Source organism: Medicago sativa, chromosome 4 (genome assembly GCF_051527215.1).
Source record: "Medicago sativa cultivar Bolivia chromosome 4, Bolivia_mono, whole genome shotgun sequence".
NCBI lineage: Eukaryota > Viridiplantae > Streptophyta > Magnoliopsida > Fabales > Fabaceae > Medicago > Medicago sativa.
In genome coordinates this window covers 82,016,533-82,037,140 of record NC_140752.1, presented here as the reverse complement: position 1 = coordinate 82,037,140, position 20,608 = coordinate 82,016,533, and the positions used below count along the sequence as shown (strand labels likewise).

The following is a 20,608-nucleotide window of genomic DNA, read 5'->3' as shown; positions in this document are numbered from 1 at the left end:
ATTTCGTCGTCTAACACAACTTTGTTTATTTTGATTTCCCGTCTTTGTGCGGTGTTTTTAATTTTTCGTCTTAGTGCGGTGTTTATTTGATTCAGGTTGAAAAATTAGTTTTGATCAAGTGCAGATTCAATCAATAAATTTTGCGTCGTCAACGTTGCAGATTTGGAAACATTAGTATTTCGGTGGCTCGAATATAATCATATTTGTATGCATATGTACTCTGCCGTTTTATGCTATTAACATGGATGATGTGATTCATTATTTTTGTTTTTAGCGACTTTGAATTTGTATTGTATCGATGTACTCTATCAACTTGAATGAATGAATATCATTTATTTTTGTCAAAAAAAATTATTAACATTTCTTCTTTGTTTTTGTAAAAAAACATTTCTCTTTCAATTTCATATATGGAAATTGTTTTTTAGGCAAAATATGGAATATTGTTCTTCCTTTTTTTTTTAATTCTATATATAGGCCCTTTTTCTTTTTGACCAATAATATGTAGGTCCTTATCTTTAGGAAAATTTATTATGTGTGAGATAATTTGTTTGAATCATCAATTTTGCCTTTACAAATGTTTGGTTTGGATCCCATCAAACTCCATGTGTTTAGGGGTGGAAATGGGTTAGGTTGGGCCGCGTTTTGTAAGGTCTAAGTCTGACATACTTCAAAAATTATAAGTTTGAGTCTGACCTATTATCCATCATAAACTTATTTTCAAGGTCAGGTATGACCTTTTTAAAGGTCTGATTTAGGTTTAAATAGATTAGGCCGTAGGCCCCTATCAAACGGTCCGACCTATTTCCATCCCTATTTGTGTCTCTCTTTTTTGTTTAGATCTCCTCCGTGTCTTTTTTTCTCTCTCTTAATGGTTTGAAATTTTAAATAAAAAGTATCACAGAGTTAAAAATATATACCCCTTTTATCCTAGTTTTAAATCCAATTTTAAAAATGCAATAGACTTAGATGATACCATTTCACACCAAAAATGTAGACCTCTTCGACCTTTATCACTTTATTTTTTGTTGTCAATACTAATTAATTATACCAGTCTCATTTATGTTATTTACACACTAAGAAAAATCAGTATAATTAATGAGTATACTCTGTGTATAACCATAATAAAATATTACTCCTTCCGTTCTTAATTATAAGTAAATTTGACTTTTTAGATTCATTCAATTAATGATGTATGTGGTTCATAATAGTATTTCTGTAACAATATTGACTTTTAATCTTTCAAAAACAAATTAATTTTTTTCGTAACCCAAAAAAAAGACAAATTAATTTTTTTTTTATGGACCATCTCGTTCTTAGGAAAAAGAGACCTTCGTAATCTAGAGTTAATAAATTTTGATTAAAAATTGTTCCATTCAGAAATCGAAATCAGGTTCTTGTAAACAATTTCCTTCTTTAATTGAACTCATTAACCACTTGAGTCTAATCACTTTGTTAAAGATAGACAAATTCATATTTTAGCAATTATGTTTAGAAAAATAATAATTAATGTTGGAAAGTCTAGGGAGCAGCAATGGGATAAACGTCTAGGACCCGCTAAGAGAGAGACACCACACTCTTACCAAAAACCCTAAGACAATGGGTCAACGTTTCCTCCATTTATAGTCGATGTGGGATATCATCACTCACACTTGATTTCCAACAATCTCCCCCTTAAGTGTGACTCATCCACATCACTAGGGTGATCCACACTAGAATCCCGCTTCCACTGCCCCAGCAAGCCTAACTAGGCTCTGATACTAGTTTGTTGGGGAGTTTGAGGAGCGTTTGAAGCGGCAATGGGCTAAATGTCTAGGACCCTCTGAGAGAGAAACACCACACTCTTACCCAAAACCTTAAGGCAATGAGTTTATGGGTCTCCTCTCTTTTATATCCAACGTTTCCTTCATTTCTAGTCGATGTTGGACATTATCACTCATACTTGATTTCCAAGAATTAATGCATATATATAAGAATTCTAAAGAATGCTCATATTTAGAGGTAATTGTTTTTTTTGCCAAAATTGTTCATGCAATATTTCTTTTTTTCTCTTGGGATTATTTTGGTCATTCATCTATGTTTGGATAATGATTGCATACTTTAAATCATTGGTTCTATTCCTCTCTGAGTTCTACGTCTTAAATATATATCATGCTCTATAAAATCATAGATTTGAAGCTTAGAAATTCATGCTAACATGTGTGAATGGCCAAAATGACGTGGGAAAAAAATTATAGATCAAATCGTCATTTGAAATTAAGTTAAAAGTACTATATAATTGTCTTTCTATTTTTTTTTTTTAAAATCATACTTATAATTAGGACAAATGAACTATAAACGACTCCTTGATGAGGTGAAAAATGAAATGAAAATGAGAAAACCAAAATAGGCATACAATGCATTAGGTTTGATACTATGATAATCATGCAGAAATGTAAGTAGAAGCTTAATCATGTTTAACAATACCTGCTAAGGTATCAAGTAAAGTAGACTTGCCACATCCAGAAGGACCCATTATGGCCAAGAGTTGACCAGGCTTAGCATAACCTGTTAATCCTTGAAGTATTGATTTGCTTCCATTCTTTCCATTTGAAATTGTATTTACCCATATATCCTTCCATGTTAAGCATGTACCATCAACTTCAGCTTCATCTTCCTTTTCTCTCTTCATCATCATTTCTAGTGTGGTTGTGTTGGCCTCAATGTCTTGAACAGTTCTATGGATTACTGATTCTGAACTTGTTTTAATTTCACAAACCAGAAGATGGAAGAGACAGGGAAGCCATCTGTAGCAATAGGAGTGGTTAAGAGGAGAGAGAGATATGCAAAGAAGAATGTGTGAATTTTTAAGAAAATTCATGCCACATACATATATAGAGTTTCTAATTCGGTTAAATTAAACACGTGTGCTTTTCATTTCTGTTTCATTTCACGTCATGTGTTCATTTTTGGTAATACAAATTCATCAACAAAAAAAAAAAGGCAGTAGATTCGTCTCATTTTAATTATCCTTATAGGTTGGGCACGATTTTTAAAAAGGCTTAATTGCACTTTTGTCCCCTATATTTTGCCAATTGTGTGATTTTGCACCCCATTGTTTCAAACGAGCGATTTTGCACCCTATATTTTGCCAATTGTGCGATTTTGCACCCCATTGTTTCAAACGAGCGATTTTGCACCCCAAAAAATCATAAAAATATTCAGTTTTTTTCCAAAAAAATTAAAAATCAGAAAATATAATTTTTTTAAAAAATTCTGGAATTTAATTTTCAAAATACAAAAAAAGTAAATTTTCAAAATTTTTAAAAAAGGTCAGATTAATTTAAAAAAATTCTGGAAAAAATTTTAATTTTTAAAAATCTGGATAGAAATTTTAAAAAAAGGTCATATTTTTTAAAAATTTACTTTTTTGTATTCAGATTTTTTTTTCAAATTTACAAATATTCAAAATTTACTTTTTGAAAATTTACAAATTTTAAATTAAATTTTTAAAAATCCAGATTTTTTTGTATTTTGAAAATTAAATTTTAAAAAAATCTGACCTTTTTTTAAAATTTGTATCCAGATTTTTAAAAATTAAATTTTTTTTCCAGAATTTTTTTTAAAAAAATCTGTCTTTTTTTAAAAATTTGTATCCAGATTTTTAAAGATTAAATTTTTTTCCAAATTTTTTTTAAAAAATCTGACCTTTTTTTAAAATCTGGATATATGATTTTTTTCTGATTTTAAAAACAATTACTATATTTTTTTTGATTTTTTTCTAATTTTTTAAATTTTTTGGAAAAAAATTGAATATTTTTATGATTTTTTGGGGTGCAAAATCAGAAAAGGGGAAAACTATGGGGTGCAAAATCGCTCGTTTGAAACAATGGGGTGCAAAATCGCACAATTGGCAAAATATAGGGTGCAAAATCGCTCGTTTGAAACAATGGGGTGCAAAATCGCACAATTGACAAAATATAGGGGGCAAAAGTGCAATTAAGCCTTTTAAAAATATTAATTTAGTTGATTTCAATGATAAAATTTAGTGTAATTTATAAAACCATCCTTATTGATTGTAATACATGAAGTAGTTAAGTTGAAATTTAATAAATAAGGTGTATTATTGAAAAAAATTAATAACTATTACATTAATATTTTAAAGTAGTAATTATTTCAAGATAGATAAAAAATATTAAAGTGACAATTAAAATGGGACGAAGAGAGTAATATACACACTTTAGATTTAGATATAATAATAATTATAATAATAATGCCAACTAGAGTGTAGGTGGAATAATGTCATATGTCATTCTCCAATTCTTTGGAGAAAAGATCAAAGCAGCAATATTGTTCACAAACTAGTTTTTTTCTCTCGTTGAATTACTATAAGACACTCTCACTTAAGCTTTGCTAGTCTCCTACCATCTTCCTTACATAAGTTACATTAGATTCAAGTACCACTTTTTCATTCAAAATTCATCACATAAAAATGTGACACTCTCATTTGATTATTTTTAAGGTTATATATATGTTTTTTTTCCTATAAATATATAAATTTTCATTTTAGACACTAAATTTTTTTCTTCGACTTTAATCCCTTAAAAAAATTTCATCACAATTGTTAGTCCATGCTTTTAAGTCAATTAATATGTATCATTTGACATTTTAATTTTATTTTCACAGTTATGTTAAAAATATTATAATTTTTTTAAAAAAAAAACATTAAGTTTTTATAGCAAAACATAAATTTTTATGTATTTTACGCTTATAAATTGATATTTAATACCAATTGAGCCATGTCCAGGACAGCTCTCCTGAGTTGGACGGATGAATCAAAGCCTCAATAATAATAATAATATGTGGCTATTTGTCTATCACAATCATTTCCTAACAACAAAAAAATATCAGTCAAGAAATGTCTATCACAATCAATGCATGATTGGATGAATTGAAGCCATACGTACCAAAAGGAATACGTAATTAGGAGAGAAATAGAAATGTATACCACATATTTTTTCATTATACAAAAAGTTACTTGCAGCAAGAGTTAAACACTCATTCTTGTAGAGGATAAGTTAACTATTTACCAACTAATTAAATCAACCTCCAATTGCAAATGTATTGGCTGTGGAACTTGAAAGTAAGCCGAAATATCGGCTAATAACTTTCAACGGTAATTCTCTTTCTTCAAGTGATTACCTTGAGGAAGAAACTTTGTCTCTTAGTTATGTGTTTCTTAACAACTACAAAGAGTGTAAAGTACAATGTTTTTTTGGGGTTTTAATTTGAGCTACTAAACTAGTAAATTGATAAAGTAATGATAAATATAAAAATATGAAGAGAATTTTTCTTTGTAACATAGCTTTGATTGATTGTGTGCTTGCTTCAGTAGACTCGAGAAAGATTTGGTTGAGCACCGTTCAATTGTGTTAGTGCTCGTTTATCTTATTATCTACATAAGGGAACTCACTTATCCTTAAACCACCTATTTGCCAGTTTCGACCAACAAAATATTTAGTTTTAGGTGTAAACAAATGCATCTTGTATTGTACTATTGATGGTTAGCTATGAGCAACGAGATTATGTGTCATATACTAAATCTATTGTGGGTGAACATTGTCATCATTGGGTGAATAGATCTTCCCCTTGTCTTGGAATTATGGAAAGAAATTCAACCCTGAGCTTTCAACAATTCCAATTCTTTCTTTTGTTGTGGAGTTTCAAAGTCCAAACTAATATTATTGATCTCATTTCGTAGAGGTTAAGAAATGGGTGGTTGAATTGTGTTGAGTAGGGATGTTCAAATTTGAACCGAACAAAAATAAAATCGTAAATCGATCATAAAAAACTAAAAAGTGCACAAAACTAAAAATTATTAGATGTGTTTGGAAGTCCTTTTGTGAAAACCACTAGGATCGGACCTTGGATTGATGTTTCCAAACCGTACTAAACCGCATACATATATTTTAATATTATTTTTTCTTTTTATTAGTATGATATAAGTATTAATCTATTATTTGTTGGTTTAATAAAAATTAATCCTACTTATTCTCTTAATTTAATATATATCTTTTGTTTCAAACATAATCGATCATTTTCATTTTGTAATATTAATTTTAAATACTTTAATTGTTATATTTTGCATTAAATCTATTATTTTACACTATTTTTTAAATATTAATAAAAAAAATTACAAATTGTGGTTTGGATATCCAAAAACCCATCCAAATTAAACAACATTAGTTTGAATTGGATTGGACTAAATTTTTTATTGATCATCTAAAACCGAATCGAACCACATGTTATTTTATCTTTAGATGGTAGAATTGGATAGGATCAAAAACAAAAATAATTGATTAGAAAAAAATAGACAATGACTAACATGGCAAAAAAATTAGAAAACAAACAATTAGCATTCCCTTGAAAAACAAAAGGGTCATTCATTTTAAGACAAACATATTTTTTTAAATAGTTCAAACATTGTAGGATAGAAAGAGTATTTATTACCATCAACCCATAAAAATGTGAAGCTAACATTGTTTCTCCATTTCTTACACATGCCAAACTGCAACTAACAAGTACACGGGACAACCATTAGTGTGGGTGTGGGCAAAGGCCCTCACTTCGTTTTAAAAAATAATTAATTTAATATTCGATACATTTAAAAGAGCATATTAAAGTACTTGGTAGGAGGAAAAATAAATAAATTGTAGACTACATTATAAAAACAAATATATTAATATTTAATATACTAAAAGTTTATTTTTTTTATCCTTGTATTTTCTTGTGTTGTGAATATTATCAAAAATCAGATCTAAGATCATGTTAGAGATGAACGTTTAAATGGTTGTTATTACTTATATTATAATGGATATTTTTATAGTTTTATGGATATTGAAAAATCATTCAATATTTATATAATATTAATATCGCATAGAACAATTATAATATGCATTTATACTTTAAAAAATAAAATATTATATGTTGTCTATACTATAAAAAGTTTTTGGGTCAGTCACCGAATAAGAACAACACTAGAGTTTTTATCTTGCAACATCTATAAAATGTGAAGTTGATATTTCTCCACTTCTTACACTTACCAAACTACAACTAATATTTAGATTATTATATAATCCGAAAAGAGAAAAAACTACAATTAATAAAAGTGAGAAATGATCTCCTACAGCATACAACAACTTCATGGTAAATCCATTTAAGGTTATACAACATGTCCATCCAAAGGAGTAGCATCAGGCTTCTCCACAACATGTATTGTTGTATTGGGAGACACTGACATGCAAGATAATAATGGTCCAACAATAGGCTTCACCTTCTCTGTAATTTTGATAATAACAAGGAACAAAACTCGATACAAAACAATCATCCCTAGCAAAATTGCAAGATCAACCCATTTTGAATAACTCATGTTACTTTGCCAAATATCTCTCAAAACCTCTTCACCACTAATGTAACCATTTGTGCCTTGTCCGTTTTTAGTAGAAAATCTTAGTCCTTCATACTCATTCTTGAACAATCCTTCAAATCCATATGTATGAAATGCCACATAATGTAGTGGATATCTCCAAAATGGCTTAGGAATTTCATGTGGCAATTTAAAGAACCCTCCAACCAAAATCATGATTCCTTGAATTCCAGCACCAGTTATGATTCCCATTAGATAGTTAGGGACAATGCTTGCAACTATCATCATAAGACTTTCCACCAACATTAGGCTAGAAAATAAAACACTGGCAAAGTACAAAAAGTGTTCAGATCCTTTCTGTAGACCAGGGGGGTAATAAGTTATAGCTGCTGGAATTATTGTAACCAATAAAATGAATGGAATTGATGATAAAGTGTTCCCAATCACATATGCAATCACACCATAATGCCCATTTTGTCTTTCTCGTTGAAATACCTAGTAACAATTGGTAGAGTTCAAATAAGAGAGAAAAAAAAATAGTTTATACTTATCTTGTCAATCAAGATTAAAGAGGCGCAAGTGATTTATTTGATACTTTCAAAATTTAATTTATTGACCGAGATTACAGGAAAAAAACAAAATCTTCAATTAAGTAAATGGGGCTCAAATGGTTAAGAAGCTCAATCAAGGACGAATTGTTCATGAAAATTTGAGTTCGACTCAAGAGTAAAAGAATTATTGGTCAAACTTTACTTGTCTTCCTTCAGAATTGGAAGCTTAACACACACACAAAAAAAACTTCTATATTTCCACTAGATTGGTTGAATTGTAGGCGAAATTAATATTTCTTTGAATTTGGATTGTCCGTCGTCAACAATCACACACATTCATGCACGTCCTTGGATTGAGACAATCCAAACTTCAATATTAATTATTTAATTTAAAATATGAGTCGTCCGCATCTCAATCCAACTAATGTGTTGACTGCGTAATACTGCCGAAATACGTGAGATTTCTCACTAATGGGAATCCAAATCCATTATTTATCTCTCTAGAATAGTTTTTGGAATTACCTTCATGTCTTCCACAAAGGAAGGAAATCCACCAATGCTCATGAAAGTTAAGAATCCAGCTATAAATGAAAGAAGTGAACCTCGATCCTGAAATAATGAACAGAAAAATGCACAATTACACATTATATTAGTGAGAAATCACAACCTTCCTAGGTTTTAACTAGTTATCAACTCTTAGTCTCAATACCTTAATTGAGTCATAACTTGTGCCCAAATCATAGTAAACAGTGCCTAAACTAATAGCCAATGCAACATATATGACTAAGCGTAACCAGTAATAGCCTAGATCGCGAAACATGTTCACCGATGACCGTTCGATAAGAACTGAGCATTGATTAAGGAATCCAGCATGTCCTTTCTTCTTGTGATCCATTGAGCTAGTGTGCTGAAAAATACACATTTCAATTTAATTTATTGCCATTCAAACAAAAATAAATAATTAGTTTTAATCTTAATGTTGAAAAATACACATTGATCTAGTTAGCCACATAGTGCACCTTATTAGATAGTACTGCTACTTCATTTTGAACATCTTGGCTCATTTCAGATGATTTATATGAACTCACAAGAATACAAATTGCTTCTTCAGTAGGGATTGTTCCTGTCCCTGCCAATCCTGTCTCAATATCCTGAAATAATTTCAGCATGTATTTAAAATATATTTTTTTACTATATTTTTATATATGTTGCATTGAAGAGGAATGATATCATGAAAAAACAAAAATATGTTATTAATGGTTAATCAACATTACCTGATCAAAGTCCTTGTTTATAGTTTTAAGTAAATGATCAGAAGGATTTTGTAGAGGAGGACAAGGAAATCCATTCAAAGCAAAAAACTACATTGAAACAAAAGCAAAATCAATCATCATTGAAAACTAAATAAACTATTTTTGATAGTAGATATAAAATAAGAGAAAATGAGATATGTATTGTGTGAGTGTAAAATTGTTTTACACTAACAATAAATCACAACTTGTCAACACAATACAGATTTACATATCCGCTTTTTATTCAAAAGCAGTCAAACATGATATGAAAAATTGAAGAATTGTAATTAGATGTTAGTGTAAAACTATGAAGCACGGACATAGAGACGGGCACCGACACAGATAATAATTTGAGAAAATAATATCATTTAGTGTAATCATAGGTGTCGTGTCGGTGTCAGACACCGACGCGTGTCCGACATAGGAAATGTCTAATCTGAGGAGTGTCTATGCTTCATAGGTGTACAATAATCGTGCATATTCATTAGTCTCAAAAAATGGGCTAGTTCCTAACCTCACAAGCAGTGGAAGCAGGTCCAAAGTAAACTGTTCTACCTGAAGACAGAAGACAAAGGTTATGAAAGAGTTGAAAAACTTCAGTACTAGGTTGATGGATGGATGTAATAATAGTCCTCTGAATTCCATCTTTATGATCTAAAGTAGCAATTCTTTTCATAACATAGTAAGAAGCTGCACTATCAAGTCCACTAGTTGGTTCATCAAGAAAAAGAAGTCTTGGACGTGTTAGGATCTCAATGCAAATGCTGACTCTCCTTTTCTGACCCCCACTTATGCCTTTAACACCCCACCCTCCAATTCTTGTGTTGATCGCATCTTGCAGACCCATTTCTTTGATTGTAAACTCAGCTCTCTCTTTCTTCTCTTCCTTAGACATTGTGTCAGGTAATTGAAGTTGAGCTGAATAGTACACTGCTTCTCTAACAGTTAAGGTTGTCAATAAGGTATCATCTTGTGTGACATAAGCCTACATAGATTAATGAAAGAATTAATAGTTGAACATAATCTTTTAGTTTTTTTTTTTTTTGGAAGTGTTCAAAATTAAATTTGTACCGAAGTTCCATAAGACAGTTCTTGTTTGTGACCATTGATTAGAATTTCCCCTGTTTGTCTTGTGTTTGAGCTTAATCTCCCTGAAAAATAAATAAATTTGTATTGAGATATCATCATCATCATCATTCTTTGATGGCAGTTCTTGTTTTAAATTTTTTTTATATATAGCTTGTTCAAATTTTTTTTTTTATATATATAGCAGAGCAAAATTGTAAACAAAATAGTTTGAAATAGATGGTAGAATCAATAGAAAAAATTGTTACACCAAAAGTTAATATTTTCTATTTCTCAACATTTAGAGTGTGAGTTTTGGACTCTAAACTGTAAAAAAATCAATTAGTCGACTAAAAAATATCGAGGAAAAGAAAAAAAATTCCTTGAGTTTACAATGCTTCCTACGACCGGGCAAGCACTTCAACCTCAAGTGTAATTATTTGATTAAGCAAAAGATAGCAAATTTATAAATAAAATAATTAAGCTGCACCAAAAGTTTATATCACCTTAATATAGTGGTATCGATTAAATAGTAATTCTCTTTCAATTGATAAACAAAACGAAGCAAACTTGCATTTTCAGTTTCATTATTTTGATTATGAGAATGAAGTGTAGTTTTAGTATTCATTTTAGGTATTCACTATTTTATCACAATCGATAAACAAAACGTAGCAAACTTGCATTTTCAGTTTCACTATTTGATTATGAGAATGAAGTGCAACTTAGGTATTCACGGTATTCACTATTTTATCACAATCAATAAACAAAACGTAGCAAACTTGCATTGTCAGTTTCACTAAATTGATTATGAGAATGAAGTGCAGTTTAGGTATCATTTTAGGTATTCACTATTTTATCACAATCGAAAAAACGTAGAAAACTTGCATTTTCAGTTTCACTATTTGATTATGAGAATGAAGTGCAGCTTAGGTATTCATTTTTTATATTCACTATTTTATCACAATCAATAAACAAAACATAGCAAACTTGCATTTTCAGTTTCACTATTTTGATTATGAGAATGAAGTGCAGCTTAGGTATTCACTATTTTATCACAATAAAGAATATTGACATAAATAATAAAAGATGTAAGAAAATGTTGATTGTTGTATTTTTGGTACAGGATTAGTGGTCGTTATTTTTTAGTCAATAAAAAAAAATACATTTTTCTTTTCAAAAACATTATGGAAGAATGAAATTTTATTAAAAAAATAAATTAAAATCGAAAATTTAATTCCCTAAAAAATTCTTGGTCGTATTTATTGTTTTTTGGTACAGGATTGGTTGATTGTTATTTTTCAGTCAAAATAAATTATATAATTTACTTTTATAAACATTTCTCTCTACATGGAAGAATAAAATTATATTAAAAAATAGAATAAAATCCAAAATTTCATGTTTTCCTTTGCTGCAAATGTGGAGGGCAGAGGGCCAAATGAGGTTTATTCTTTTTCTCTAGGTGATTAGGTATTCATTAACAAAATAAATTTTTACATTAAGAATTTTTGATCGTATTTATCATTTTTTTTTGTCTTAATAAGTCTCTAAAAAGTCTTTGAGGGACAAATATGACCGAAGTTCTTCCATTTTGTTAACATTTGAATATTTGAATCCATAGTGAATATAATGATACTTTTGAAGTTTAGTTGGATATGTACTCGTCAACCGACATATCGTATTTTTGCATTAATTTATTTATTAATTAAATTTTAAAAGAGTTTTTGTTTACATATTACCAATATCCAACCAAATAGCTAAGAATTTACCTCCAAATAATTTTTTAAAAAGAAAGAATCCAAATATTCTAACATTATCATTTATATATGTAAAGACTGGTGTTCAAACTTCATATTTCTCACTTATATTCATAAAATTCTAACAAGTAGCCTACTTAATTAAAAAAAAAAATTGATATTTCTCCTTAAAGTCATCTCAATTTTGTACGTGCATCATGAAACACATGTATGGTACCCTACACGAATTAAGGAATAAGGAGGATGTAGAAACATATCTTTTTTTTGGTAGTGTACATCCCTATTTTTGGTAGTGATGTAGAAACATATCTGTATACACGTCAAACGTCGGCAAGAATGTTGTTGTTATTTTCGTTCGCCTGTTAGCAGGGAATGTTACGTATAACTAACTTTTTATGTTTTATTTATAAATTAAATAAAAAAAACATGTTATATTCATCACGTACTTATAAGTTGACATGTGAAAAATTTGTCAGGAGTTTATATTTTTGGCTTTTTGTTTGATCAAAGACAAATTTGCTTTTTGTTCTTATTTAGAAAATATCAATGAAATATTAATTATTTGTTTTTCAATTCACCACACAAAAATAAAACATTTCTTTTTCAATATTCATCTTTGGAATATTGGAGGAGCAATAATTAGTGATTATATATTGGTTGTTTTTTTCACTATATGTATATATGTAGGTCCTCTCAAAAACATACTATATGTAGGCCCTTTTTTCTTTTTGACCAGAATATAAATTAGGTTCTTATCTCTTAGAAAATTTATGATGAATGAGATAATTTGTTTGGATGATCAATATTTTTACTAATATTATCAATTTAAAAAATATTTTTACTAATAGTTGGCTCAATTATAAAAAAATTGTTTCCAACCCACACCTAACTCATTTGTGTCTTTTTCTCTCGTAAGAGTTAAAAAATTTAAATGAAAATAAAAAGTGCCTTATAAGATTGAAATAAATAAAAAAGATGTCATTTATATGTTTGAAAATATCTATTATGCCTTGTCCATTTTTATAAGTCTTTCTTTTCTGCTTTTAAGTTTTAACATACATATGTTGGTTTGAGATTTTAAAGTATACTCATCTCAAAATCTCATGTTCGATTTTTCTGTGTCAACTTTGGTGAGTTAAACAAACATTGGTGGGTTAAACACACATTTTCATTGTGGCTTAAATGGAGCACCCGTAAGTAGATGGTAGGATTGGACTCTTGAAAATTGCTTTTCTAAGATTGAAAACTTCCTACAAACACCTGGAAATGACGTTTATGCTCCGATGGTAGTTAACTATCGCTACACCCAACAGTAATTAATTACCGAATTAATCCGACGGTAACTACCATTTATACTAACACAACTTAAAAAAAAAATCCAGCGGTAGTAAACTACCATGCAACATCAAAGTTTGTTTTGTACTAAATATAACTCGGTTTTGAAGAATTAAGTGTAGCTATCAGAAGCAAAATGAGAGAGGATGCATTCAATATTTTTTAATGTAAAACAGGTCATGAATGAATAAATGACTATGTACGTGGTTGTTGCAGCGGTACGGTGGAAGGGAAAATACTTGTGTGGACCAGGGACCAAACCCCATTGTGTGGTCACAACCAAAGAAATGGGAGAGAAGAGAGAAAAGAGAGAAAATGGAAAAAGTAAAGAAAGAAAGAAAAAACTATATGTGTGACCAAACCCAATTGTGTGGTCCTGGTCCACACAAGTCTTTCTCACGGTGGAAGTGGAGAAAAAAAAAACACCATTTGCACATAAGCTACAAAAGGCAGCTTCTTTATTTTCACGTTCAAAACGCCTTGGGACGCGAGAAAGGCCAATACACCGCTATTCCAAACATGTACTATATATCACATGCATTTATTGACTAAACAATAATATCAGAAGCAATCTTGTAGTATGTGATATGTGATAGAATGGCATGAATACAATAAATTTGAAACAATATATTTTATCTTCCCCGAAAAAGAAACAGTATAGTTTGGTTTATCTAATGTTGACCAAGTGCAATGGGGTTATTGAATCACTCATTCAACATGTTTAACCATTGAGGTGAGGGGGGGGGGGGGGGGGGGGGGGGGTGTTGAAAGTGATTGGAGGAAAGAGATGATGAAGATATTCAACATGTTGAAAGCCTGACCCGATCTGCCACGTGGCACGACGCGATTGCTTGATCCAGGCGTGTGCAGCTCACTCTCCGACAGGGAGAGTGAGGGACAGGATCCGCAGAGAGAGAAAGAGAAATGGATAAATGCTGTGACACTTGGCATGTTACGATTGGCTGCTTGAATTTTTATCTTCTTAATAATTTGGACTCAATTATTTCATTGCAAATTATTTTTTTTTATTTTTTTTACCAAAATTCATGATTTTTTTCCCTCTATAAATAGAGACTTGGATCATTTGATTTGGACACAGAAAAAAAAAACCAAGTTTTTCACTCTTAATATTATTATTAGCTTTTCTTTTGAAGTTTTAGTCATTGATTAGTGAAATGGATCCCAATAACAACAAATTCAACACCCAAAAATCTTCTGATTACCCATTTAGCTACCAAAATCCCAACAATTATCAAAACCCAAATCAATTTCCCAACCAACATCCTCAAAACCCAAATCAATTTCCCAACCAACATGCTTAGTTTGTTGTATTGCATTTTAAGTTAAGAAAATAAAAATAAATTATTTAAATAAATTTTGTTTTTACAAAAAACAAAAAAAAATTTGTTAAGTGTTTCTTTATTTTAATTTAATTATAATCGATAATTATAATTTTATGTAATTATAAAAACAAAAATTAAATAAGAATAAGAAATAAAAGTTGGTGGGGTAGGGTGTTGAATGATAAAACCATTGGAGTGGATAAAATTGAATGGGTATTGAATTAGAGGAGTGATATTTTGACAACCAAAATCAAACAACTTTAATGACAACCTTTTTTTCTCTCTTCTTATTGGACAATAACAATAGAGAGAGAAAAAGGAAAAGAGAGAATAAAAGTATAATGTGAGTATGAGAGAGAAAGTTGTCACAAAAGTTGTTTAAAAGTGGTTGTCAAAATATCATTTCTCATTGAATTAAGAGAGAGAAAATGATGTGGAGTGTTGGGAATTGAAAAAGTGGGTGTTGAAGGTTGTTGAATTTTTTTTACCATTGTACATGGTCTTAGTGACCACAATAAATTTGCTCAGAATTACAAGACATTGACCGATGAACAAAAGAAATGTCTTATGGTAGAAAATGAAAATGGTTCTTACAAAAAAAAATAAAAATGAAAATGGTTACTTGTAATATCCATGCCATATTATAAGAGAGTAAGAGAATGTGAAAATCAGTCACAAAATGGTATACAACCGTTAAGGACAAAAACATCATTTCTATGTAGTTTTAGGAAGTTTTGTATGTAAAAAAGGTAATTTTGTAGACTCTTTGGATTAGTCGATCCTTGTGTCGTATATCGAGTTTTCAAAAAAAGTTTTTACACACATTTTGTGTATAACAGCTGCAAAAACGTCACTTGTAAAAATACAGCATGCCTCAGTCCATTTTTATAAGTCTTTTTTTTTTTTGCTTTTAAGTTTTATAACACAAATTTGACTTGAGACTTTGGAGTGGCTCCTCTCAACAATATCTCATGTTCGATTTTTCCTTATGTCAATTTTGGTGGAATAAGTCCATACAAAACTATGTTTTGTTGTTAAATGGGACATCTGCACATAAACGATGGGATTGAACTTCTCAAATTAGTCGGTCTTCTACTGGATACCAAGTTAAAAAAAAAAATTTAAAAATTGACACACATTTTGTGTATCACTGTTACAAAAATGTCACTTGTAAAGATATTATTTTTTAATGGCATGTATATATAGTATATGTCTAATATTTAGGTTACGTAAAGAAAAACTAAAAAAAACTATGATAATCATACAATACAGGAGGATAACTTGATTAAGTTTAATAGTACCTGCTAAGGTATCAAGTAGAGTAGACTTGCCACAGCCAGAAGGACCCATTATAGCCAAGAGTTGACCAGGCTTAGCATAACCTGTTAGTCCTTGAAGAATTGATTTGTTTCCATTCTTTCCATTTGAAATTGTATTTACCCATATATCCTTCCATGTTAAGCTTGTACCATCAACTTCAGCTTCATCTTCCTTTTCTCTCTTCATCATCATTTCTAATGTGGTTGTGTTGGCCTCAATGTCTTGAACAGTTCTATGGAGTACTGATTCTGAACTTGTTTTAATTTCACAACAACCAGAAGATGGAAGACACAGGGAAGCCATCGGTAGCAATAGTTAAGAGGAGAGAGAGATATGCAGAAGAAGAATGTGTGAACTTGTGAGAAAAGTCATGCTACATATATAGAGTTTTTAATGTGCTTAAATTAAGCACGTGCACGTTTCATATTTTTCATTCGCGTCACATGTTTTTTTTTTTTTTATCGGCTTAAGTACTATGAATAGCAACGGCCCCCAATAGACACGATACTATAATGTCGGTCTTCATATCCGCATTTATAAAAAATATTCGTACCCAAGTTTATATCATCGTGGGCATAATTTTACTACATGTTTTCATGCCATATGGATATATAAATGTTGGTATCCACACTCATTACCTACCTTTTAATATCAAAAAGACAATAAAAAACAAAAGAAACATAACGATCGAATTTAAATATGATCCGAATTATTTCAAATCAATGCACAAAATATTACAAATAATAGTTATTTTACCAAATTAAAAACATTCAAAGTTTGGACAAAAAAAAATGCATATTACGATCAATTTCAAACAAAATAAAATCATAAACTTGTGACTCCTTACTTAGTTCACGTTCTCCATATTTGAGGAAAAAAGAAGAACAAGACAACTCCCATAAAAAAAAGTGTAGTTATATATTATATGTTTAAAAATTATAAAGTTTTAATAATAAGTTGTCACTAAGTTTGTTATATTATTTTACCACTTCTTCTAAATCAGACTCTTGAAACGAATGTAAACTTTTGTCTTTCACGTGTAAATATTTGTTTTAGGGCTATAATATATGGGATGTGAAGTGGGTTGGACATTAGTGCTATAATATATGATAGAAAGATAAACTTTGAAGTTTGAATTCAGAGGTCCTGTGTTCAAGCTCTACAAGTCTCCTAATTCTTTTAAAAAAAAAGTCTCCTAAGTTCTTACTTACATTACATGTTTTTATTTTCTTTCTATAATAAGCCTCCTTAGTTTAATGATTCAACTCATGCGGTTGAACTAATGGAAATTAAATATATATTATATTATAATTTAGGAAAAACTGCATCTAGTCGTTTAATCTATGAGTTCGTATTAAATTGATCTTTTATGTTTTCCCCCACACGTAAGTCTTTAAGTGTTTTTTAAAAGTGTTAAACATAAATTTGACCCCTCACATTTCATTTTTGTGAAAGAAATATGTCTAAAAGAATATCATCCGAACGAAAAATTAATATGATTTATTTATAAAAATAATAAGTGCGATTTATTTGTAATTCAAAACAGGGCCGGCCCAAAGCAAGAGCATCCAGGCCATTGGCTCAGGGCCTCCAAATTTTGGGGGCCCAAATATTTTTTTTATATATATGAGGCCTTAAAATGTTACATATATTTGTTTAGCGCATACAATTTTCAGAATTGTTGCCATGATCCAGTGGTTGAGAGATGTGTGCGTGGGCTTTTGATTTCTCTCTCTCTCTCTCGGTTCGACTCCCAGGAGTCACTTTTTTATTATTTATTATTATTATTATATTATTATTGTATTATGTTTTAGTTTTATTTATTTATTCCAGCATAAGAAAACCAAGTCTGCCAGCATAAGTCTGCCTGCCGCCTCTGTACCTTCACGTTCCAAAAAGCAAATTCTTGATCAAAAATTCACGGAAGGTAATTTTTATTTTTTTCATGGATGATGTTTACATTCAATTTTTCATTATTGAATTGTGATTTTTAGAAAATTAAAACAATTGGAAAGGTTGATTTGGAAATAGGGATTGACATCATGATCATGGTTATGGTAGATTTTTTATCATCTGTTTGGTTTGGCTTCTGAGAAGCAATTCTAGCCCAAAATCAATTCTCTACAGTGCCAAAAGCAATTCTAGCCAAAAACAACGTGTTTGGTTCAGCTTTTCAGAATTGCTTTTGTCCTCCAAAAGCAATTCTCCATGAAGCTACAAATCATAGCTTCTAGCTTTTCTAGAATCAATTCTCCTTGAACAACGTGTATAGGTTTGTATATTTTATTATTACAACACGTTATTTTACTTTATTGCCCTTTATCAATTCTCATTCTTTATCAATTCTCCTTTAGCTATGTCTATTTTAGTAATTATACATTCAAAAGCAATTCTACATAATTGCATCCAAACATAAATCATTTTGTTTAATCAATTCTGCATAATTGTATCCAAACATAAATCAATTCTCTCAGAATCAATTCTGTCAGAATCAATTCTATCAGAATCAATTCTCTCAGAATCAATTATATTCAAAGCTGAACCAAACGGGCACTCAATTTTCTACTTCCGATGGCTGCTGAAATAAAGACAGTTATGATTGATGTTTTCAATTTCTTATGATCTCAAATGGTTTTACTAATTTTTATTTGGGTTAATATGTGTTTACCCCCCTGTAATTTGGGCGAGTTTCGGTTTTCCCCCTGTAAAAAATTTTGTTTGAATTGCACCCTTGTAAAAAAAATTTTTTCCGAAAAACACCCCTCCCCCCTCCAACTCAGCAGATTCGCTGACGTGGCGCTGACTTGGCTTTTTTTTTTCACTTTTTATTTTTTTTAAATGGCCAGGTGTAAAAAAAAATGCCACGTCATATTTTTGTTTTAAAAATATTTAAAAATAAATTTTAAAAAACAAAAAAATCCAAAAAATAAAAAAAAAATTAAGTTTTTTTTTTCCAAAAATTTAAAAAATCGAAAAATAATTTTAGAAAAAGATTTGTTAGCACTATATTAAATGAAATATAAATCCTCTAAAAAAATATCAGTAACAAATGTGAGCAAAAAATATTGTTAAAGATTGGACTTTAAATCCTCTAAAAAAATATCTATTCTCTAATTATAAAACTTAATGTCTACCAAAAATACAATCTTAACCCTTTTTAATATTTTGACACATCATCAAAATTATATCCTTTTGTGTCTTTTGCTTCAATCTCCCTCTATTTTTTCTCTTTTAAAAACAAATTAAAACAAACTCATTCGATAAAACACACTAACTTAATCTTTTTTTAAATAACAAACAAACTTAATCTTTTATTTTCTAATTATCTATTCTCTAATTAAGAAACTTAATGTGTACCAAAAATATAATCTTACCCCTTCTTAATTTTTTGAGTCGTCATCAAAATTATATCCTTTTGTGTCTTTTGCTTCAACCTCCCCCTATATTTTCTCTCTAAAAAACAAATTAAAACAAACACACTTGATAAAACACTCTAACTTAATCTTTTTAAAAAAAAACAAAAAAACTTAATCTTAATCCCAATCAAAATAAATTTATCTATAATTCAAGTTCTAAATATCTAAAGAGTTCCTTTAAAAAAAAATATCTAAAGAGTTAAAAACAATTTACAATCTATTATCTTTCTCTAATTATTAAAGTTAATCTTTCTCTAATTATTAAAGTTAATATTTCTCTAATTATTAAAGTTTATGTAATTTTGTAACAAAAAATCCATTTTTTTTATAGTTGTCTCCAAACAAATTAAATTATTTAAAATATGTGATTTTAATTACAATACCCAAACAAAATAAATCATGATTTGTTTTTATAAATTCTCTTAATTAATATATATCAAAATCACTTTTATTTTAATTTGTTGTCTCCAAACAAATTAAATTATTTAAAACATGTGAATTTAATTACAATACCCAAACAAAATAAATCATGATTTGTTTTTATAAATTCTCTTAATTAATATATATCAAAATCACTTTTATTTTAATTTGTAACAAAACGGGTCCTGAATTGTTTTTTATAAAGAGGTGGTTTTTATCATGATAAAAAAATCTATAAATTATTGAATGTCGTTTTTTTAATTCGTAACAAATTTGTCATATATTTAATTTACATTTACTAAAAATAAACTTTATGACGTACATGTGATTTTATCTCATCGTGTATTTCTAATAAAAAACATTAATAAATACATTTTATACTGATACTTAAAAAAACACGGGAAGAAAAGAGTAAATAAAAAAGAAAAAAAAACACAGGATTTTTTTTGACAAAAAAAGCATATGACTATTTCTCAGTGATACATTACATATTTTTACATATAAATTTATTCAACTATATCCAATTGAATGATCACAAATAACATAATTTGGGAGAGTTACAAAATCTTTCTCATTTATAAATTATACACGGGTTATTTTTTAGGAAAAATTATACACGGGGTTAGTATTTATTATGAGGAATACAACTACTTTACATAAAATTACACATCTTCAAGATTACTTCTTTTGTATAAATGATTTTCATACGT

The 20,608-nt window shown here is 29.2% G+C and overlaps 1 protein-coding gene and 1 pseudogene across 2 annotated transcripts; both read right to left on the bottom strand.

The window, feature by feature from the left end:
- Positions 1-2,674, bottom strand: part of LOC146932666 (ABC transporter G family member 1 pseudogene) — a 44,445-nt pseudogene extending 41,771 nt beyond the window's left edge.
- Positions 2,675-7,002: 4,328 nt separating this feature from the next.
- On the bottom strand, positions 7,003-16,414 carry LOC146932665 (ABC transporter G family member 1-like). 2 transcript variants are annotated; one of them, XM_085704385.1, is made up of 8 exons: positions 16,044-16,414; positions 10,317-12,423; positions 9,760-10,230; positions 9,228-9,314; positions 8,973-9,104; positions 8,663-8,860; positions 8,476-8,562; positions 7,003-7,897 (listed from the first exon to the last, which is right to left on the bottom strand). In XM_085704385.1, the coding sequence occupies exons 2-8, from the start codon at positions 10,440-10,442 to the stop codon at positions 7,199-7,201; spliced, it is 1,800 nt and encodes a 599-aa protein (XP_085560511.1). In that variant the 5' UTR covers positions 10,443-12,423; positions 16,044-16,414; the 3' UTR covers positions 7,003-7,198. The 2 variants fall into 2 exon arrangements, with proteins under 2 accessions (XP_085560511.1, XP_085560510.1); XM_085704384.1 differs by having other exon boundaries at positions 10,317-10,396.
- Positions 16,415-20,608: the final 4,194 nt, after the last annotated feature.